The 15,004-nt window shown below is 41.1% G+C and overlaps 1 protein-coding gene across 1 annotated transcript in view; it reads left to right on the top strand.

The window, feature by feature from the left end:
- The window catches only part of GREB1L (GREB1 like retinoic acid receptor coactivator), a 221,187-nt gene that overhangs the window by 101,619 nt on the left and 104,564 nt on the right, over positions 1–15,004 (top strand). The window contains exons 4-5 of the mRNA XM_084619690.1: positions 11,490–11,649; positions 11,911–12,108. Coding sequence (XP_084475816.1) covers positions 11,493–11,649; positions 11,911–12,108 — 355 coding nt within the window. The 5' untranslated portion in view covers positions 11,490–11,492. The remainder of the gene's footprint in view (positions 1–11,489; positions 11,650–11,910; positions 12,109–15,004) is intronic.

The following is a 15,004-nucleotide window of genomic DNA, read 5'->3' as shown; positions in this document are numbered from 1 at the left end:
AAAAGTGATATTAGCAAACATACAAATATCACTCTTCACAGAAGCAGACTTACTAGCTAGCAACTCATAAAAAGAGCAACCGAAAAAGCAAAAAACAACCAACCAACCAAGAACAAAAGACAGGAACAAGCAAAGCACCTTATTTGTGTTTGTATTCTGTTTAGATCCAGTAAAGAATACATACAACTGTACATTATTTTTATTATTAGGTCTGCAAAAAAAGCCACATAAATAAATTACACTGATTGGACCTGTATATGTGCATATTTATTTGTTTTTTCTAAGGTTAATTAAATATTTTAGGAAAAAGTCTGAGAGCAGCCACCAGCAAGAGTTCGTGGCCACATTCTGAGGCCACCATAATTATGTTGTGAGAACCCCTGAGGGTCTGTGTAAGCTACAAGCCGCAGTGAAAAGTGAGCTGCATCCACATGTGGTGTGTAGCTGCATGTGGGCAGTGAAAGGCTCTGGCAGAGGAGTCGGTAGGGAAAGGCTCTGGCAGCTCCCTCCTGTCAGAACTGTTCCTCACAGCAGCAGGGAAAGGCTCCACCAACACGCAGCTGCAGGAGCCTTTCCCTACTGTCTCCTCTCCATCAGAGCCTTTCCTTGCTACCGGAGCCTTTCGCTTCAGAGGAAAAGGACTCCGCCAGTGGGGAAACAACACAATGTTATACTACGGTATAGACAGGGAGGCACTGCTTGGTCACGTAGAGAGCCGTGTAAGGGAAATACTGTAAGATTCTGGCATGTCTTTACTTACCTGAGCAGTGCTTCATCGTCTACACTACTAGGGGTATGTGACGTGTATGTATTCTACCAAATCTTTGCAAGGAGTGTAGACGTACCGTTTGAGCAGCCCTTAGACCAGAGTGTAATTGTCTTAGTTTGCAACTAGGGAGATTTAGGTTAGCTATTGGGGCTGGGGAAACTTTCTGCATATAAGGAGAATTAAACACTGGAACAGACTAACTAAGGAGATTGTGAAATCCCTGTCATTTGGAAGTTTTTAAGAACAGGTTAGACAAATGCCTGTCAGGGATGGTCTAGGTATGCTGGTCCTGCCTCAACACAGGGGGGAAAGGCTAGATGACCTCTTGAGGTCATTTCTATGATTCTGTATAAAATATAGTATGCACATAACATGTACTTTCATGTTACAATATTTAAAGTTATTCATTCATTTCATAGTCAAAATATTTGCATTAAAATTGAGCAAAACTCAGGAATCACTTCAATGACTGTTTTGCTCTTTTAAGGACAACAGAATTTGGTCCAATGTTATAAATTTAATTTGACTTTAAATCGGAAAGTACTCTGTATGTATGTGTGTCTTAAGTTCTTTTAGCACCACATCACTTCTGTGCAGACACAAGTACCATCCTTCACACAAACCATGCCTAGTGTTTTTTTGCTCTATGATAGCTTATGTTGAGTGTACACATAAATAAACTGGTGGAGTTAATGTTTTTCTTTTCCTTCCTTCTATTGTTGTTGTGCCTATTTACTAAGGAAAACTGCATTCCATGAATCTTGCAATGTGCTTCATTCCTAAATCATCTCTGTGCCATCCAGGGATGTCCGATCCCTCAGAATAACCAGCTGGTTGGTTACACCAGCTTTCCTGTCCCTTTCTGCCGCAAGAGCAACACAAAGGGGTTGGAATGGGCCCAAGGATGTGACCCCTGGTTTGACTGAGATCATAACCTGAAGTCCTGAAATATCAGCAAAAATTCTCATCTTGTAATATTTCCTGGCCAGGAAGTGGAAAGTACAGACGTCACACTAGAAGATTCCCAGCTCAGTTTTGAAGACTCAAGCAGTGTAGATAAGATTATGAACTACATCTGATTTTGTACACAAAGCTCTATATGGGACTACCTAAACTACATAAAATTACTACGGAGCATAGTGACACATTTTCAAAATACAAAATGAAAACAAGCTGGATCTTACTGTGTTGTCCACTACTGTGAATGATTTTGCTGGACAAGACTTTGCTATTGAATTCTTTGCCTTTGTTGCTTATCATAGGACAGGGGTGTAGATTATTCTCTGCTATATTGGACTCTGTATGACCCCATGTATTATGATTAGGTGAGAATCTACTGACTTTTGACCAAAACCACACTGAAAAAGACTCTTCAAATGTTAGTGAGGTAAGAAAAAATTCTGGTAATGAGAATACTCCCAAATTTGAGTGGTCCTCCTGACCTGTTTCCTTAGTAAGCAAGCCTTTTTTCCAATTGCTAGGGACAAGGCTGGTTACCTCCTTTAGACTTAAAAACCTCCACTTTTAACTCTGACAAGGTCAAACTATTTGCTAACTGTTGTCACCTCTGCTTTATGTGTTTGCATGGTACAAATAAAGAGAGAGAACCTAATGGTACCCTACTGTAGGAAAAGAAAATGTTTTAAAAACAAAACCCCATCCAGAACATCAAGTAAAAGGGATGGTACTGTATGGGTGAAACCATACAAATTACTAGATATAAGCTAAACAGAAAATTCCAAATAATATGTTACAGTATAAACAGTTTTTGGTCTTCCTTTCCCTATGAGCTTCCCTTTGAGGTATAAAAGCCGTAAATAGACCCAGGAGTAGCTCAGTGCTTTTGCCAACAAAACTTCTTTTCTTTTGAAAGAAAATTTTTCCTCAGGGTTAGACTAGATCAGATCCTCAGATTATGCATTTTAGAGAACTCTGTTACATTATTAGGCTAAAAACCAGGTAAGAACTTTGATATATCCAAGCTAGAGTAGGGTGTTTGCATCAGACTTTGCATTTGTTATCAGGGCAATTGTAAAATTGCTTAAAAAACAACCACCCCTAACTTCATCAAAAACCCCACCTCAATTCCTCTTCATAGCCTTTGAGGTCATGACCCACCCAGAGGCCAACTGGTGTGTATATCTAGTTTATACCGATGACCTGATTTATTCCTTAGCAGGGCCTTCACTTAATGCATGGTTTTACCCTGAAAAGTTACTTAGTAACAACACACTTTCCTATTCAACAAATCTTATTGTATGTGTGTTCAGAGGTATGCCTGCCTGCTTTTCTGACTAAAATAATCTTTTAACTGCTTTTTACTCCTGCTGGCACTGCAGAGCCAATACTGTAGCACTATGAGAGAACGAGGTTCTGTTCCTCTGTATGCATCAGCAATGATGTTAGCTACTAAATTCCAATGTCTTACAACTGTGCGAGCCAGTTGAAAGCAGTGGGACTGCACAGACCATGCAGTTGAGATCCTTGCTTTAAACGACAAGGCTCTTCTAAGAGTTGAAAGGAAGCTGGTCTGCAGTCATGGTGAGCAAGCCACTACATATTTTGATGTGTTCTTCACTGGACAGTTTGAGATACAGCCCTAGAAAATGAATCCTTTTTAAATGTTAAATGTTGTTAGCTCTAATTTTCCCCCTTAATGAAAGACAAGGAAGCTGGAATGATGAAGACTGCTGCAAATCATGGGTTGTCCCCATGAGTAAATCAATGTTGCACTGTCAATGACTCCTGGCATTAAAAAGTTTCCTCGTTAGGGAGCAGGTGATGGGAATCTCAAACATGTCTGCTTCTCTGTTCTGTTACAGGACCTCAGTATCTAGATCTGTGGTGTGAGCTCAAAGACCCCATCCAGCTCTCCTGGTCTGTTGGTGCAGGAATTAAGGAAATCTTCCTGCTGCCTGTAAATGCTATACAGTGAAGTTTTCAGCTATTGAATATCACTATTACATGTGAGAGATTGGTTCCATTCTGTTGTGCTTTTGCACTCTCCAGTGCTGGCAGGGTCCCAAGACCTCCCCTGTTCAACAGACAGCACAACATAGTCATGATGCTGTAGGACCTGGAGCTCCAAAGCCATAGCCATATATTCTCATTCTCGGTGTAAAATGTGTCTGAGGGAGAGAGGAATTTCAGCAAACAATGGATGAACTTGACTTGTATGCACTACTCCTCTTAAAGAATGGATTTCTGCTGAAATTTTATCTTACAGGGATATATTAACTTTCAGGTTACAGGAGGCGAATTTGCTCTTCCTGGAAATCGTAGAGGTATATGAGGACCTTTTATTTTTCTTCAGAAATTCTCTTCAATTCACCAAACCACTTTAAAGAAAACCATCTGTGAGCTCTTGTTTGACCAGTTACTCATTTTGTTCTCAAATTTCAGTCTCCCACCTTAACTTCCATAACGTCCCATAATGAGCAATAGCACTCTTTCGTCTTCTCTCATCTCTGGCCCTTGGCTTGTCTATCAGTCTCTTTTTACCAAATTATATTTTCCTAAGCTGTTTTTCATATGCAATATTTTTTTGCCCTTTCCAGGTCAAAATCCACTGATATAAAGCTATAATAAGATCTTGCACAGGGTGACTGAAAGGACAGATGATTTTCCCTCTTCCTGGTCTCCCTTTCATTCCAGCTACTGCCTCAATTCATCCTTTTATTCAGTGGGATAGAACTGAAAATGACAACTGGAAGGAAACTCTATAGCCCTCCTCTGAAAAGGTGTGATAGTGATGGACATAATCATTGCCTGGCAGATAGTGATGATGGGGCAGAAGCAAAAAACATTTTATTTGCAAAGAAGTACTCTCAAGAATGACAGAGTTTGGGAGGTGAAGATGAACGCAGACTTTAGAGGATGCAAGGAAATTCAGCACTTTTATGACGGAGTCTTACTACAGGCAGTGGGGATAAGATTTGAGGCAACTAAAGCACAAAAAAAAAAACATTTCTACAAAATCTTTGGCTTCACTGGCATTTTTTCCATGGGCTAAATAGTGTGTTAGCTTCCAGGCCCATAAGGAGTTGTCCTCGCACAATGATGATCCTTGGTCTAGAGGAGGGGCTCTCAATAAAATTTTTGGTGGCCTCAGAGTGTGGCCACCAACTCTTGCTGGTGGCCACTCTGACAGTTTTTCTTAAAATACTTAATTTAACTTTAGGAAAAACAAATATGCATATATACATGTCCAAATCATTGCAATTTATTTGTTTTTTATGCAGACTCAATAATAAAAATAATGTACAGTTATCTCTATTCTTTACTGGACCTAAACACAATAGAAACATCTCCCCACCCCCATTGCCTGCTATGTCCATCCGTAACCCAGAGCTCTCTTCTGCGCCCTTGCACCCCAGGCTCACCCTGCTCCTTGCCCTTTGACTACAGTGTGCTGTGTGGTCGCTCACCTGTAAGGCCAGCCCTGCCGGAGCCCCACCACCGGAACCCCGGGGGAAGGGGAGGAAGGTGGGTCAGGTGCAGAGTCCAAGGTTCCTCCCCCACTGCATACAGCAGCCCCACATGTCTGCAGAGTTGCTGCCTGAAGGCTCCAGGAGGCTGCGCAGTGCAGGGGGCCGATCCAAGCAAACTCCAAGGCAGTGCATCCAGGAGCAACAGCTAGGGGCTGCAGGGAGGGGCCACTGCTTTGCCATGCCCCCCCACCACCCCATCTCCACCCAGGAGGTTGTTAAGGCCCAGAAAAATCTGCTGGTGACTGTATGTGGCCACGGTGGCCGCATGCGGGAAATGCTGGTCTAGTGGCCCTAACAGGAGCTTGACTGAACTGACTGGCTGTATAAATAGTAGTGTAAAATTCATGATTTTGTGAGGAGTACCAACTGCATAATATTTTTTAAAATGACAACTGAGATTCTAGATCTCAGTTCTCTGGCAAAAGGTGAATTCTGCAGCAGTTTCCTGTATCTCAGAGACATGATGTAAAGGTGTCTAAGTTTTATATTTACAATGGTAGAGACACTTTTCCCTAACCCTTACTCATACTGTGCATTCTTGCCGTGCTAATGTGTAAATCATCCTCATTTTGGGCCACCTACCCACCATTCTTCTCCATTTCATTTCTCCTGTAAGAACCAGTATTCCAGCATCTTGCTTCTTGTCCAGGGCTGTAGCCAGGACTGTACAGGTCCAAGTGAAACTATCAACAACCCCTTGGTAGGCTTCGGGGTGGGGTTATGTCTCTGCAGCAGCATTTTAAATCAGGCACATCAGGTATGTGTCCTTAAAACCAGACCTTTCTTGTTGCTTTCCCTCTTCACTCTGTCAAATCCTGTTATTTTATCCTTTTCCCCAGTCTCTTTACTGCACCACCCTGGCTGTAGTGTATCTGGAACCCATATGGCAAATCTTAATTATTTTTTAATTCCCCTGTTACAGTCTGATCTTTTCCCTCTTAGTCCTCTTGCTTTTTTTCACTCTGAAGCAAGCACCTCAAATTCACTCCAGGCAGATTCCAAATATTTGCTAGTTCTGTACTGTGCTCTGGTTTTCCTTCTCCACACCTAGCAAGCTAGTACTCCTATAACCCTTCAGCATCATTTTCTCCTCTCTTCTTCTCCTGCCAAAAGAGGTGAGCTAAGGCCATCCTCACCTGATGTTTCATAAATCTGTATTTCTCCCTCAGGCTTGCCAACATGTGTTGGGTGCTTGAGCATAAGGGAGGGAGAGATATGGGGGAGCTGCCATCACCTCCTGCTGATAGAGAAGAGCAACCCTTAAAAGAATGCTGACAGTCGCTACTCATTCTCTGCTCCTCTGCAGAATTTAGGCATGTGACAACAGCCCTGCTTGTGTTTGTACTGTGCTTTAGAAGAGGTAAACTATTTTAAGTATTGATTATTATTATTATTACCATTATTATTACTGTTGTCTCTGGCAGTGTTGTGGTTCAGTCCTTGTGAATGACCCGCTGTCAGCCCCGTGAATTACCCAATTTAAGGGGAAGAAAATAAAATTCCCAATAGAACCATGCCTCTATTAGTATGTTCAGTAGAAGAAACACAAAGGTTACTAATCTTCTGAATCACTTAAGATGCCATAGTTTTTTGGAGGGAGCTCAAACAAATAATCTAAATTAGGCAAACTAATTTAGACAATGGCTTGTTGTGCAGGGTGCTGAACGTTAGGACCTACCCAGACTCCCATTCCTTGCAGAGGCTTTCCTACTTCTTCTTTTCTGAGGAGCCCTGCCCTTTTAAAGTTCCCTTGAACTCCAAACAAGGCCCAGCTGTCCTAATTGCCTCAGGCTTTAAGAAGTCAGCTGCCTTGTTATATCTTTCCTGCTCTAAGGGATTAACTCCTTGGGAGCTAGCTTTCCCCTTCTATCACAGCAGAAACTACCCTGCTCAGTTCAGCCAGGCTCCTCCTTTATTAGTGCTGTTAGGCCAAGAATTGTCAGTGGGCACCCCATTTGGGCTGGGAAGCCCTATATACTGTCCACCTGCCAGAAAAAATTGAAAACAAGTCTCTCTCCTAACTCACTGTCTTGCAATGACCAGAGCAACGTTTTTACATCTTGCAGTTCACAAACACCATCCTTTATCCACCATTCCGCTATAAACCACAGTGCCCAATCTGTCTTACCTACTTTCTCTCAGCAAACTAGAAATGCTGCTTTACTTATATTAATCAGTCTCACGGTGTAGTTCTATGACATCATCACCATCCACCAACAAAGCTATTTATGCAGACCCTACTGTACCTCATTTTCCACAATAGCTTAAACAGACTATGACTGTTACAGGTAGAGGAGAGTTGTCCTATGTATAAAGTGCATTACTTGATTATTAATAATTTCCAGAATTTGAAAATAGTCATGATGCTTATCATAGATCCATATTTAGCATAGTATAAGTGTGGTTGGGAGCATGGGCAGGATTAAGCTTTAAAGCTGTTTTTTGGAAACTTACTTCTGAATTTTGAGACTTTCAGAAGTTCAGTTTTTTTAATATGGCATTCTAATAGTTATTTTTGTTGAAATTATATAGATACATAAATATTGTATGAGTCAAAGATGATGCCACACATTTTGGAAGCAAAGAAATGAAATATTAATCAACTTAACTGTACATACTAGGTGAAATCCTGCCCCCGTTGAAGTCAATGGAGTTTTGCTATTGACTCCAATGGAGTCAAGATTTCACCCACCACACGTACAAATATATGCCACAGATAGGTCATAATAACCTTAGTTCTGCTCCAGTAAGGAAGTCAACTTTCCAGTACCTCCTTCCCCACCCGACCTCCCTAACAATGTTTTACCATCACTGTATGTATGCATGGCACTTTACAACTAGAATGAAGACAGCAGTCCGTCTTGGTACTTATGTGGACCCCATATCACAGTCATAGAATCATAGAATCATAGAATATCAGGGTTGGAAGGGACCCCAGAAGGTCATCTAGTCCAACCCCCTGCTCGAAGCAGGACCAATTCCCAGTTAAATCATCCCAGCCAGGGCTTTGTCAAGCCTGACCTTAAAAACCTCTAAGGAAGGAGATTCTACCACCTCCCTAGGTAACGCATTCCAGTGTTTCACCACCCTCTTAGTGAAAAAGTTTTTCCTAATATCCAATCTAAACCTCCCCCACTGCAACTTGAGACCATTACTCCTCGTTCTGTCATCTGCTACCATTGAGAACAGTCTAGAGCCATCCTCTTTGGAACCCCCTTTCAGGTAGTTGAAAGCAGCTATCAAATCCCCCCTCATTCTTCTCTTCTGCAAACTAAACAATCCCAGCTCCCTCAGCCTCTCCTCATAAGTCATGTGTTCCAGACCCCTAATCATTTTTGTTGCCCTTCGCTGGACTCTCTCCAATTTATCCACATCCTTCTTGTAGTGTGGGGCCCAAAACTGGACACAGTACTCCAGATGAGGTCTCACCAATGTCAAATAGAGGGGAACGATCACATCCCTCGATCTGCTCGCTATGCCCCTACTTATACATCCCAAAATGCCATCGGCCTTCTTGGCAACAAGGGCACACTGCTGACTCCTATCCAGCTTCTCGTCCACTGTCACCCCTAGGTCCTTTTCCGCAGAACTGCTGCCTAGCCATTCGGTCCCTAGTCTGTAGCTGTGCATTGGGTTCTTCCGTCCTAAGTGCAGGACCCTGCACTTATCCTTATTGAACCTCATCAGATTTCTTTTGGCCCAATCCTCCAATTTGTCTAGGTCCTTCTGTATCCTATCCCTGCCCTCCAGCGTATCTACCACTGCTCCCAGTTTAGTATCATCCGCAAATTTGCTGAGAGTGCAATCCACACCATCCTCCAGATCATTTATGAAGATATTGAACAAAACCGGCCCCAGGACCGACCCTTGGGACACTCCACTTGATACCGGCTGCCAACTAGACATGGAGCCATTGATCACTACCCGTTGAGCCCGACAATCCAGCCAGCTTTCTACCCACCTTATAGTGCATTCATCCAGCCCATACTTCCTTAACTTGCTGACAAGAATACTGTGGGAGACCGTGTCAAAAGCTTTGCTAAAGTCAAGAAACAATACATCCACTGCTTTCCCTTCATCCACAGAACCAGTAATCTCATCATAAAAGGCGATTAGATTAGTCAGGCATGACCTTCCCTTGGTGAATCCATGCTGGCTGTTCCTGATCACTTTCCTCTCATGCAAGTGCTTCAGAATTGATTCTTTGAGGACCTGCTCCATGATTTTTCTAGGGACTGAGGTGAGGCTGACTGGCCTGTAGTTCCCAGGATCCTCCTTCTTCCCTTTTTTAAAGATTGGCACTACATTAGCCTTTTTCCAGTCATCCGGGACTTCCCCGGTTCGCCACGAGTTTTCAAAGATAATGGCCAATGGCTCTGCAATCACAGCCGCCAATTCCTTCAGCACTCTCGGATGCAATTCGTCCGGCCCCATGGTCTCAAAACACCTCACAATATTTTTAATGTATTGACCCTCACAACATTCCTGTGAGGTAGGGAATTGCTGTTATCCATATTTTACAGGTGGGGAGCTGAGGCACAGAGGGACTGAGTGACTAGCCCAAGGTCACACAGGAAGTCTGTGCTAGAGCAGAGACTTGAACCCAGGTCTCCCAAGTTCTAGGCTAGCACCTTAGCGCAGGACCATCTTCCCTGTCTAAATGTGCTTCCTGACATAATTAATACTTTAAATAGTGCTTTACAAAGGAGGTCCCATCATTATACTCATTTTAAAGATGAAGAAACTTAGGCCAGAGAGGTTAAGTGGTTACCTAGCAGGCCAGTGGCCAAGCTAGAAATAGAACCCAGGTCTCCTCAGTCCCAGTCCAGTGCTGTATCCAATAGGCCACACTGCTTCCCTAGTCATAGAACGAGGTGATGCCAGGAAGGTGGGAAAGGAATAAGGTCAAGTGGTAGCTTGTTTTGCACTTTCTGATTAAATAAATAGCTAAAAGTTAACTTAGTTGGAATAAAATTTTACAGTAATTCAGTCACCAGGATTGCCTATTATTAGTGGATGCTGAGTTGTCATTGTGTCTCTGGAATACATACTGTGTGCTGTGAAGACGCAATCAAATGATAGAATTATGATTTGGTATGTTTTTTCCTCACTTCGCTGTAAAATCTTACTTGGCTGCTCCACTACGTAATGTTTAAATCTGAAAGAGTATTCAGCACCATTAGAGACAGCAGTGCAGTGGATCACAGCTGCAAACTAGCACCTAAGAGTGCAGAACAAGTTATGGTTTAAAGTGCGGTTTGTCCTTGACTAACTTCATATATTTTAATACATTCACTATCAAATAAATGAGCGGGAAAATTAACTCTTGAGAAATTTGATTGGTTAAATGTGTACTAGTGAAAAATGTAATGTATAGCTTAAAATAAAAACATTTCACAGCTTTGCCTGTATACTGTGCTGACGTTGTTTGTATTCATTGTTTGATGAAAACTTGTTATATCATTAGTTGTAGGGTTCAGATTGTCTAGTCGTAATTATATTGATAACAATGGTGATAAGTACAGAAATACTATAAACTCCACCACTTGCAGTGTATTAACCTTGCATCCTTTATGAAAAAAGGTCAAGAATCTTTAGAATGAAAATACTGGCCTTTCAGATACTTTAACTTGATATCGGCAGTGGCAACAGACTCAATAAGATGCCTGTGCGTACAATTGTTCTGCAAACATAACTTTTCCATAAATATAGTCATGCAGCCACATAACTGGACAGTTACTGAAATAAGCTAATTTGTAAATTCTGCATATTCCTGTATTCTCTATCTCAACCAACCCTCTCAAATCCCAGAAGATACAGGTAAAGAGAATAAAAGCAGGATTATATACCTTGTGTACTAAAAGTCAATTCACATCATTTTAGATGATTTTATCTGCCCTCCATTAAATTCTGCATCAGGTAGACTCTTGAAGTTGAGGTAAAACTTAAGGGGAATTGGTGTATAACCAATGTATTTGAGATGGGCTAACTGCAGAAACAAGGAAATAATGGAGGCTTCCAAACCCAAACAGTAACAAACTGTACTATTTCAAGTTTTTTTTTCACTGCATTTTGCATTAACTACTAAATGCTACTGCTAATGTTGATCTTTCATGGGTACTATATGGGCTATTTATTGATTCATAAATGATCGTTTTGAACACATGGTATCTGTGTATATATTTCCCTATTCCCTTAACAGCCAACCCCCTTTTTTTTAAATTTGGTAGATCATGGGGAATTCATATGCAGGGCAACTGAAATCCGCCCGTTTTGAAGAAGCTCTTCACAACTCTATAGAAGCCTCTCTGAGATGCAGTAGTGTTGTCCCACGGCCAATCTTCTCTCAACTCTACCTGGACCCAGACCAACCTCCTTTCTTGCCAGAAGGTAACTATGCAAGTATGGCACACTTCAGTTTGTCATTTTTTTTTTCAAAAAGAGGCCCTCAAGTATCGGGGGACTGTGGTTATAAAATATTACAGTTCAATTCATTCTTTGACATAAAATCCATATGCTTATCCATATGACATAAAATCCATCTTTTGTGCCTCTTAAAAGAAAGAGGGTTGTGGTATTTTGTTTCCAAGCATAGTATTGGTTTGAACTGCTGTGGATGTAGAGATGATTCTGTTTTTGTATTCTTTTCAGATGTAAAACCAAAGGTGGAAGAATTGGACAAAGAGTTGGTACATCGTTACACACAGAACGGTAGTCTGGATTTTTCTAATAACCAAACTGTTAATGAAATGGAAGACGAGGAGGAGGATGAAGACATGTCAGATTCAAGTAGTCCACCAATCCCATATTCACAAAAACCTGCCCCAGAAGGGTCTTGCACTACCGATGGTTAGTTCTCATTCCTGTGCTTAAATCAGTTCTCACTGTAATCTGTAGTGTTTAAGGTTAGAAACTAGTAATAATGAAAACTGATCAAATGAATATGCTGAATTGTGATATTGCCTGGTGACCAAGGAAGTGATTTTTACAAAGGTATCAGGAGTGTACCCTTAGTCGCATGAATAGTTCTGCTCAGAAATTTGGAACTGTGATCAAATTTTGGCTTTGGACTGAGACTACATTTTCAAATATGGCCCAGAATAGAATGTAATGTAACATTTTCAAACATAAATTTAACAAGAGGCTTTTTAAAGCATTCAAACTATTTTTAAACATTTTTAAAGTCTATAAAAATTATACTAGTTGACTTGCATGAGTAACTAACATAGACAGTCAGCCCCAACCTTTTATATGACTTTGTAGAATTCCAAAAGATTTTAAAATAGCTGTTTAAAAATGTAGCTAACAGTTATGGGGGAAATATTCAAATAAGGGGGTTTGATACAGTGTATAAAAAAGTCTGTATTATTTGTTAGAAGTGGCTAAGGCTCATTATGGCCCTAATTAATTACTAAGAGCCAAACAGCGAACATTTTCCTTACATTAGTGAATATTTACTCAGGTGAGTATTACCATAGCCATAAAGGGGTGCTTGCATGAGTAGCTGCTTACCAGTGTAACAGGTTCAGAGTCACACCTAAGCTTTTTAAAAGGATAAACAGACTTGTTGACCATGCTAGTTATTGAAAATATGAGCAGGAAGGCAATGATGTTGGATATTGTGTGGATAGAATGGTTAGGGAGAAAGCTGTTAGGAGTAAATATTAAATAACGGGTTTACATTCTTATTGGTTTGATATCCTACAGACCTAAAAATTCCTTGAAGAAAATAACTTAATCATAACTGTTATATAAACTTATTTATGTTAATGTTAAATTTCTGCTGGTTTGTTGGCCTTTTTGCAATAGTTGTTATTAAATAGTCATTGTTTGCCAACAGCTACTATACAGATTGGTATCTGTAATTACCAGTTTTCTCCCCAAATTAGAACAGAAAATTTCTGTGGTAATTGGTGGCAAATGTTCACTTTTTTTAAAAAAAAAATCTTATGTATTGGTCCCTTCTGGATCCGTCTGTCTTAGATGGGCATGTCTGTCCTCCAAAACAAAGGAACCCCAAAAGCCTTGACTCCAAAAACACTGGGCTGTTATCAGAAATTGGGGAAAGTTATTGAGAGAGGTTTGTTGTGATATAGTATTCACATTGGCTGGTGTGTTCAGAGGGTTTATTTATTTATATTTTTTTTGGACTATTTTCAGATTTTAGACCTGGGAATGACACAGAAACTAAGTTGGTCTCACTGGTTGATGGTCTTGTAGCAACAGACCAAGATCAAGTGCTTGTGTTGATTCACTTAGATTTGTCACAGCATAGGATGTCATTTATCCTGATACAGCACTGACATGTCTGTGTAACTTGGCAGGGATGGATACAGTGGCTTTGTTGTTTTTTCTCCAAGTGGACTCTGATAGCCTTTGAGCAATTGCTTCCCTGCTCCTAGGTTCTCTCATTGGAGTACTCCGGGGTTTTATTTTTCTTCCTGTTCAGGGTATGCATGTGAGGCTCTTTGGGGTGAAGTGTCCTCAGAATGTTGATGGAAATTAGTTCTGTGCCTCTATTTCATGGGAGTGGTTGCTTGCATTTCTAGTGACTGACCAAGGTCAGGGCTTGAATGACAGCTAGCTGGTAGAAGTACACCCAGTTAAAGCCATAAAGTGACAGTTGTAGATTGTGAGAAACAACCTGAGCCGATGATGGAAGTGATTTTGGTCCCTTCAGGTGTGGAGTGTGTCTGCCTTCGGTTGCTAAGTTGCACAACCTTGGGAACCTACTGGATCCCTGGCTGCTTCTAGCTGTCCAGACAGCAACAGTTGTCAAGAGTGTTCCTTTCCATCTTTGGCTTTCTTTTCATATACAAACTGTGCCACAATCATCCATGCCTTTCTCACCTCCAGTCTGGATTACTCTTTGGAGCTACACTTGAAGACTTGGGGGTACTTTTAGTGCAGGTAGGTGCTCAGATGCCAGGGTGCTGAGTGTGATATAAACATCTGCAGTATCCCTGCATATTGTACTTAGTAGGGTTTCACACATGGAGCATTTTACATCCATGTTCTTTAGTTTGTACTGCCTTTGAATTCATTTGTGCATGCAATTCTGTTTGTTGGCTTTGACTTACAAAGCTCACTTAGATTTTGGGTCCTGGTTACCTTATATTCGGACTCAGAATTGACAATTGAGATAAGCTGAGGTGTTGAAGATGGCAAGTTCCTAGATGTCTGTTTCTGGAAGAGGTCGAGGGAGGTGTGGTTTCAGTGGAGGGCTCTTGACTCTGGAATTCTTTCTCTTTGGTCTGACAGAGCAGTCTATATGCTGTTTCTGCCGGGGATAGACCAGGAATGGAGTCTTAGAACTTTTAACAAGTAATCTAGCTAGGTATGTGTTAGATTATGATTTCTTTAAATGGCTGAGAAAAGAATTGTGCTGAATAGAATAACTATTTCTGTCTATCTCTTTTGTAACTTAAGGTTTTGCCTAGAGGGGTTCTCTGTGTTTTGAATCTAATTACCCTGTAAGTTATCTACCATCCTGATTTTACAGAGGTGATTTCTTTACTTCTATTTCTATTAAAAGTCTTCTTGTAAGAAAACTGAATGCTTTTTCATTGTTCTCAGATCCAAGGGTTTGGGTCTCTGGTCACCTATGCAAATTGGTGAGGCTTTTTATGCAACATTTCCCAGGAAAGGGGGGTGCAAGTGTTGGGAGGATTGTTCATTGTTCTTAAGATCCAAGGGTCTGGGTCTGTAGTCACCTAGGCATATTGGTGAGGCTTTTTACCAAATC

The sequence above is a fragment of the Lepidochelys olivacea genome (genome assembly GCF_965140295.1).
Source record: "Lepidochelys olivacea isolate rLepOli2 genome assembly, chromosome: 2".
Classification (NCBI taxonomy): domain Eukaryota; kingdom Metazoa; phylum Chordata; order Testudines; family Cheloniidae; genus Lepidochelys; species Lepidochelys olivacea.
Note: the sequence above shows the minus strand (reverse complement) of the source record. Positions and strands in the feature narration are given on the sequence as shown.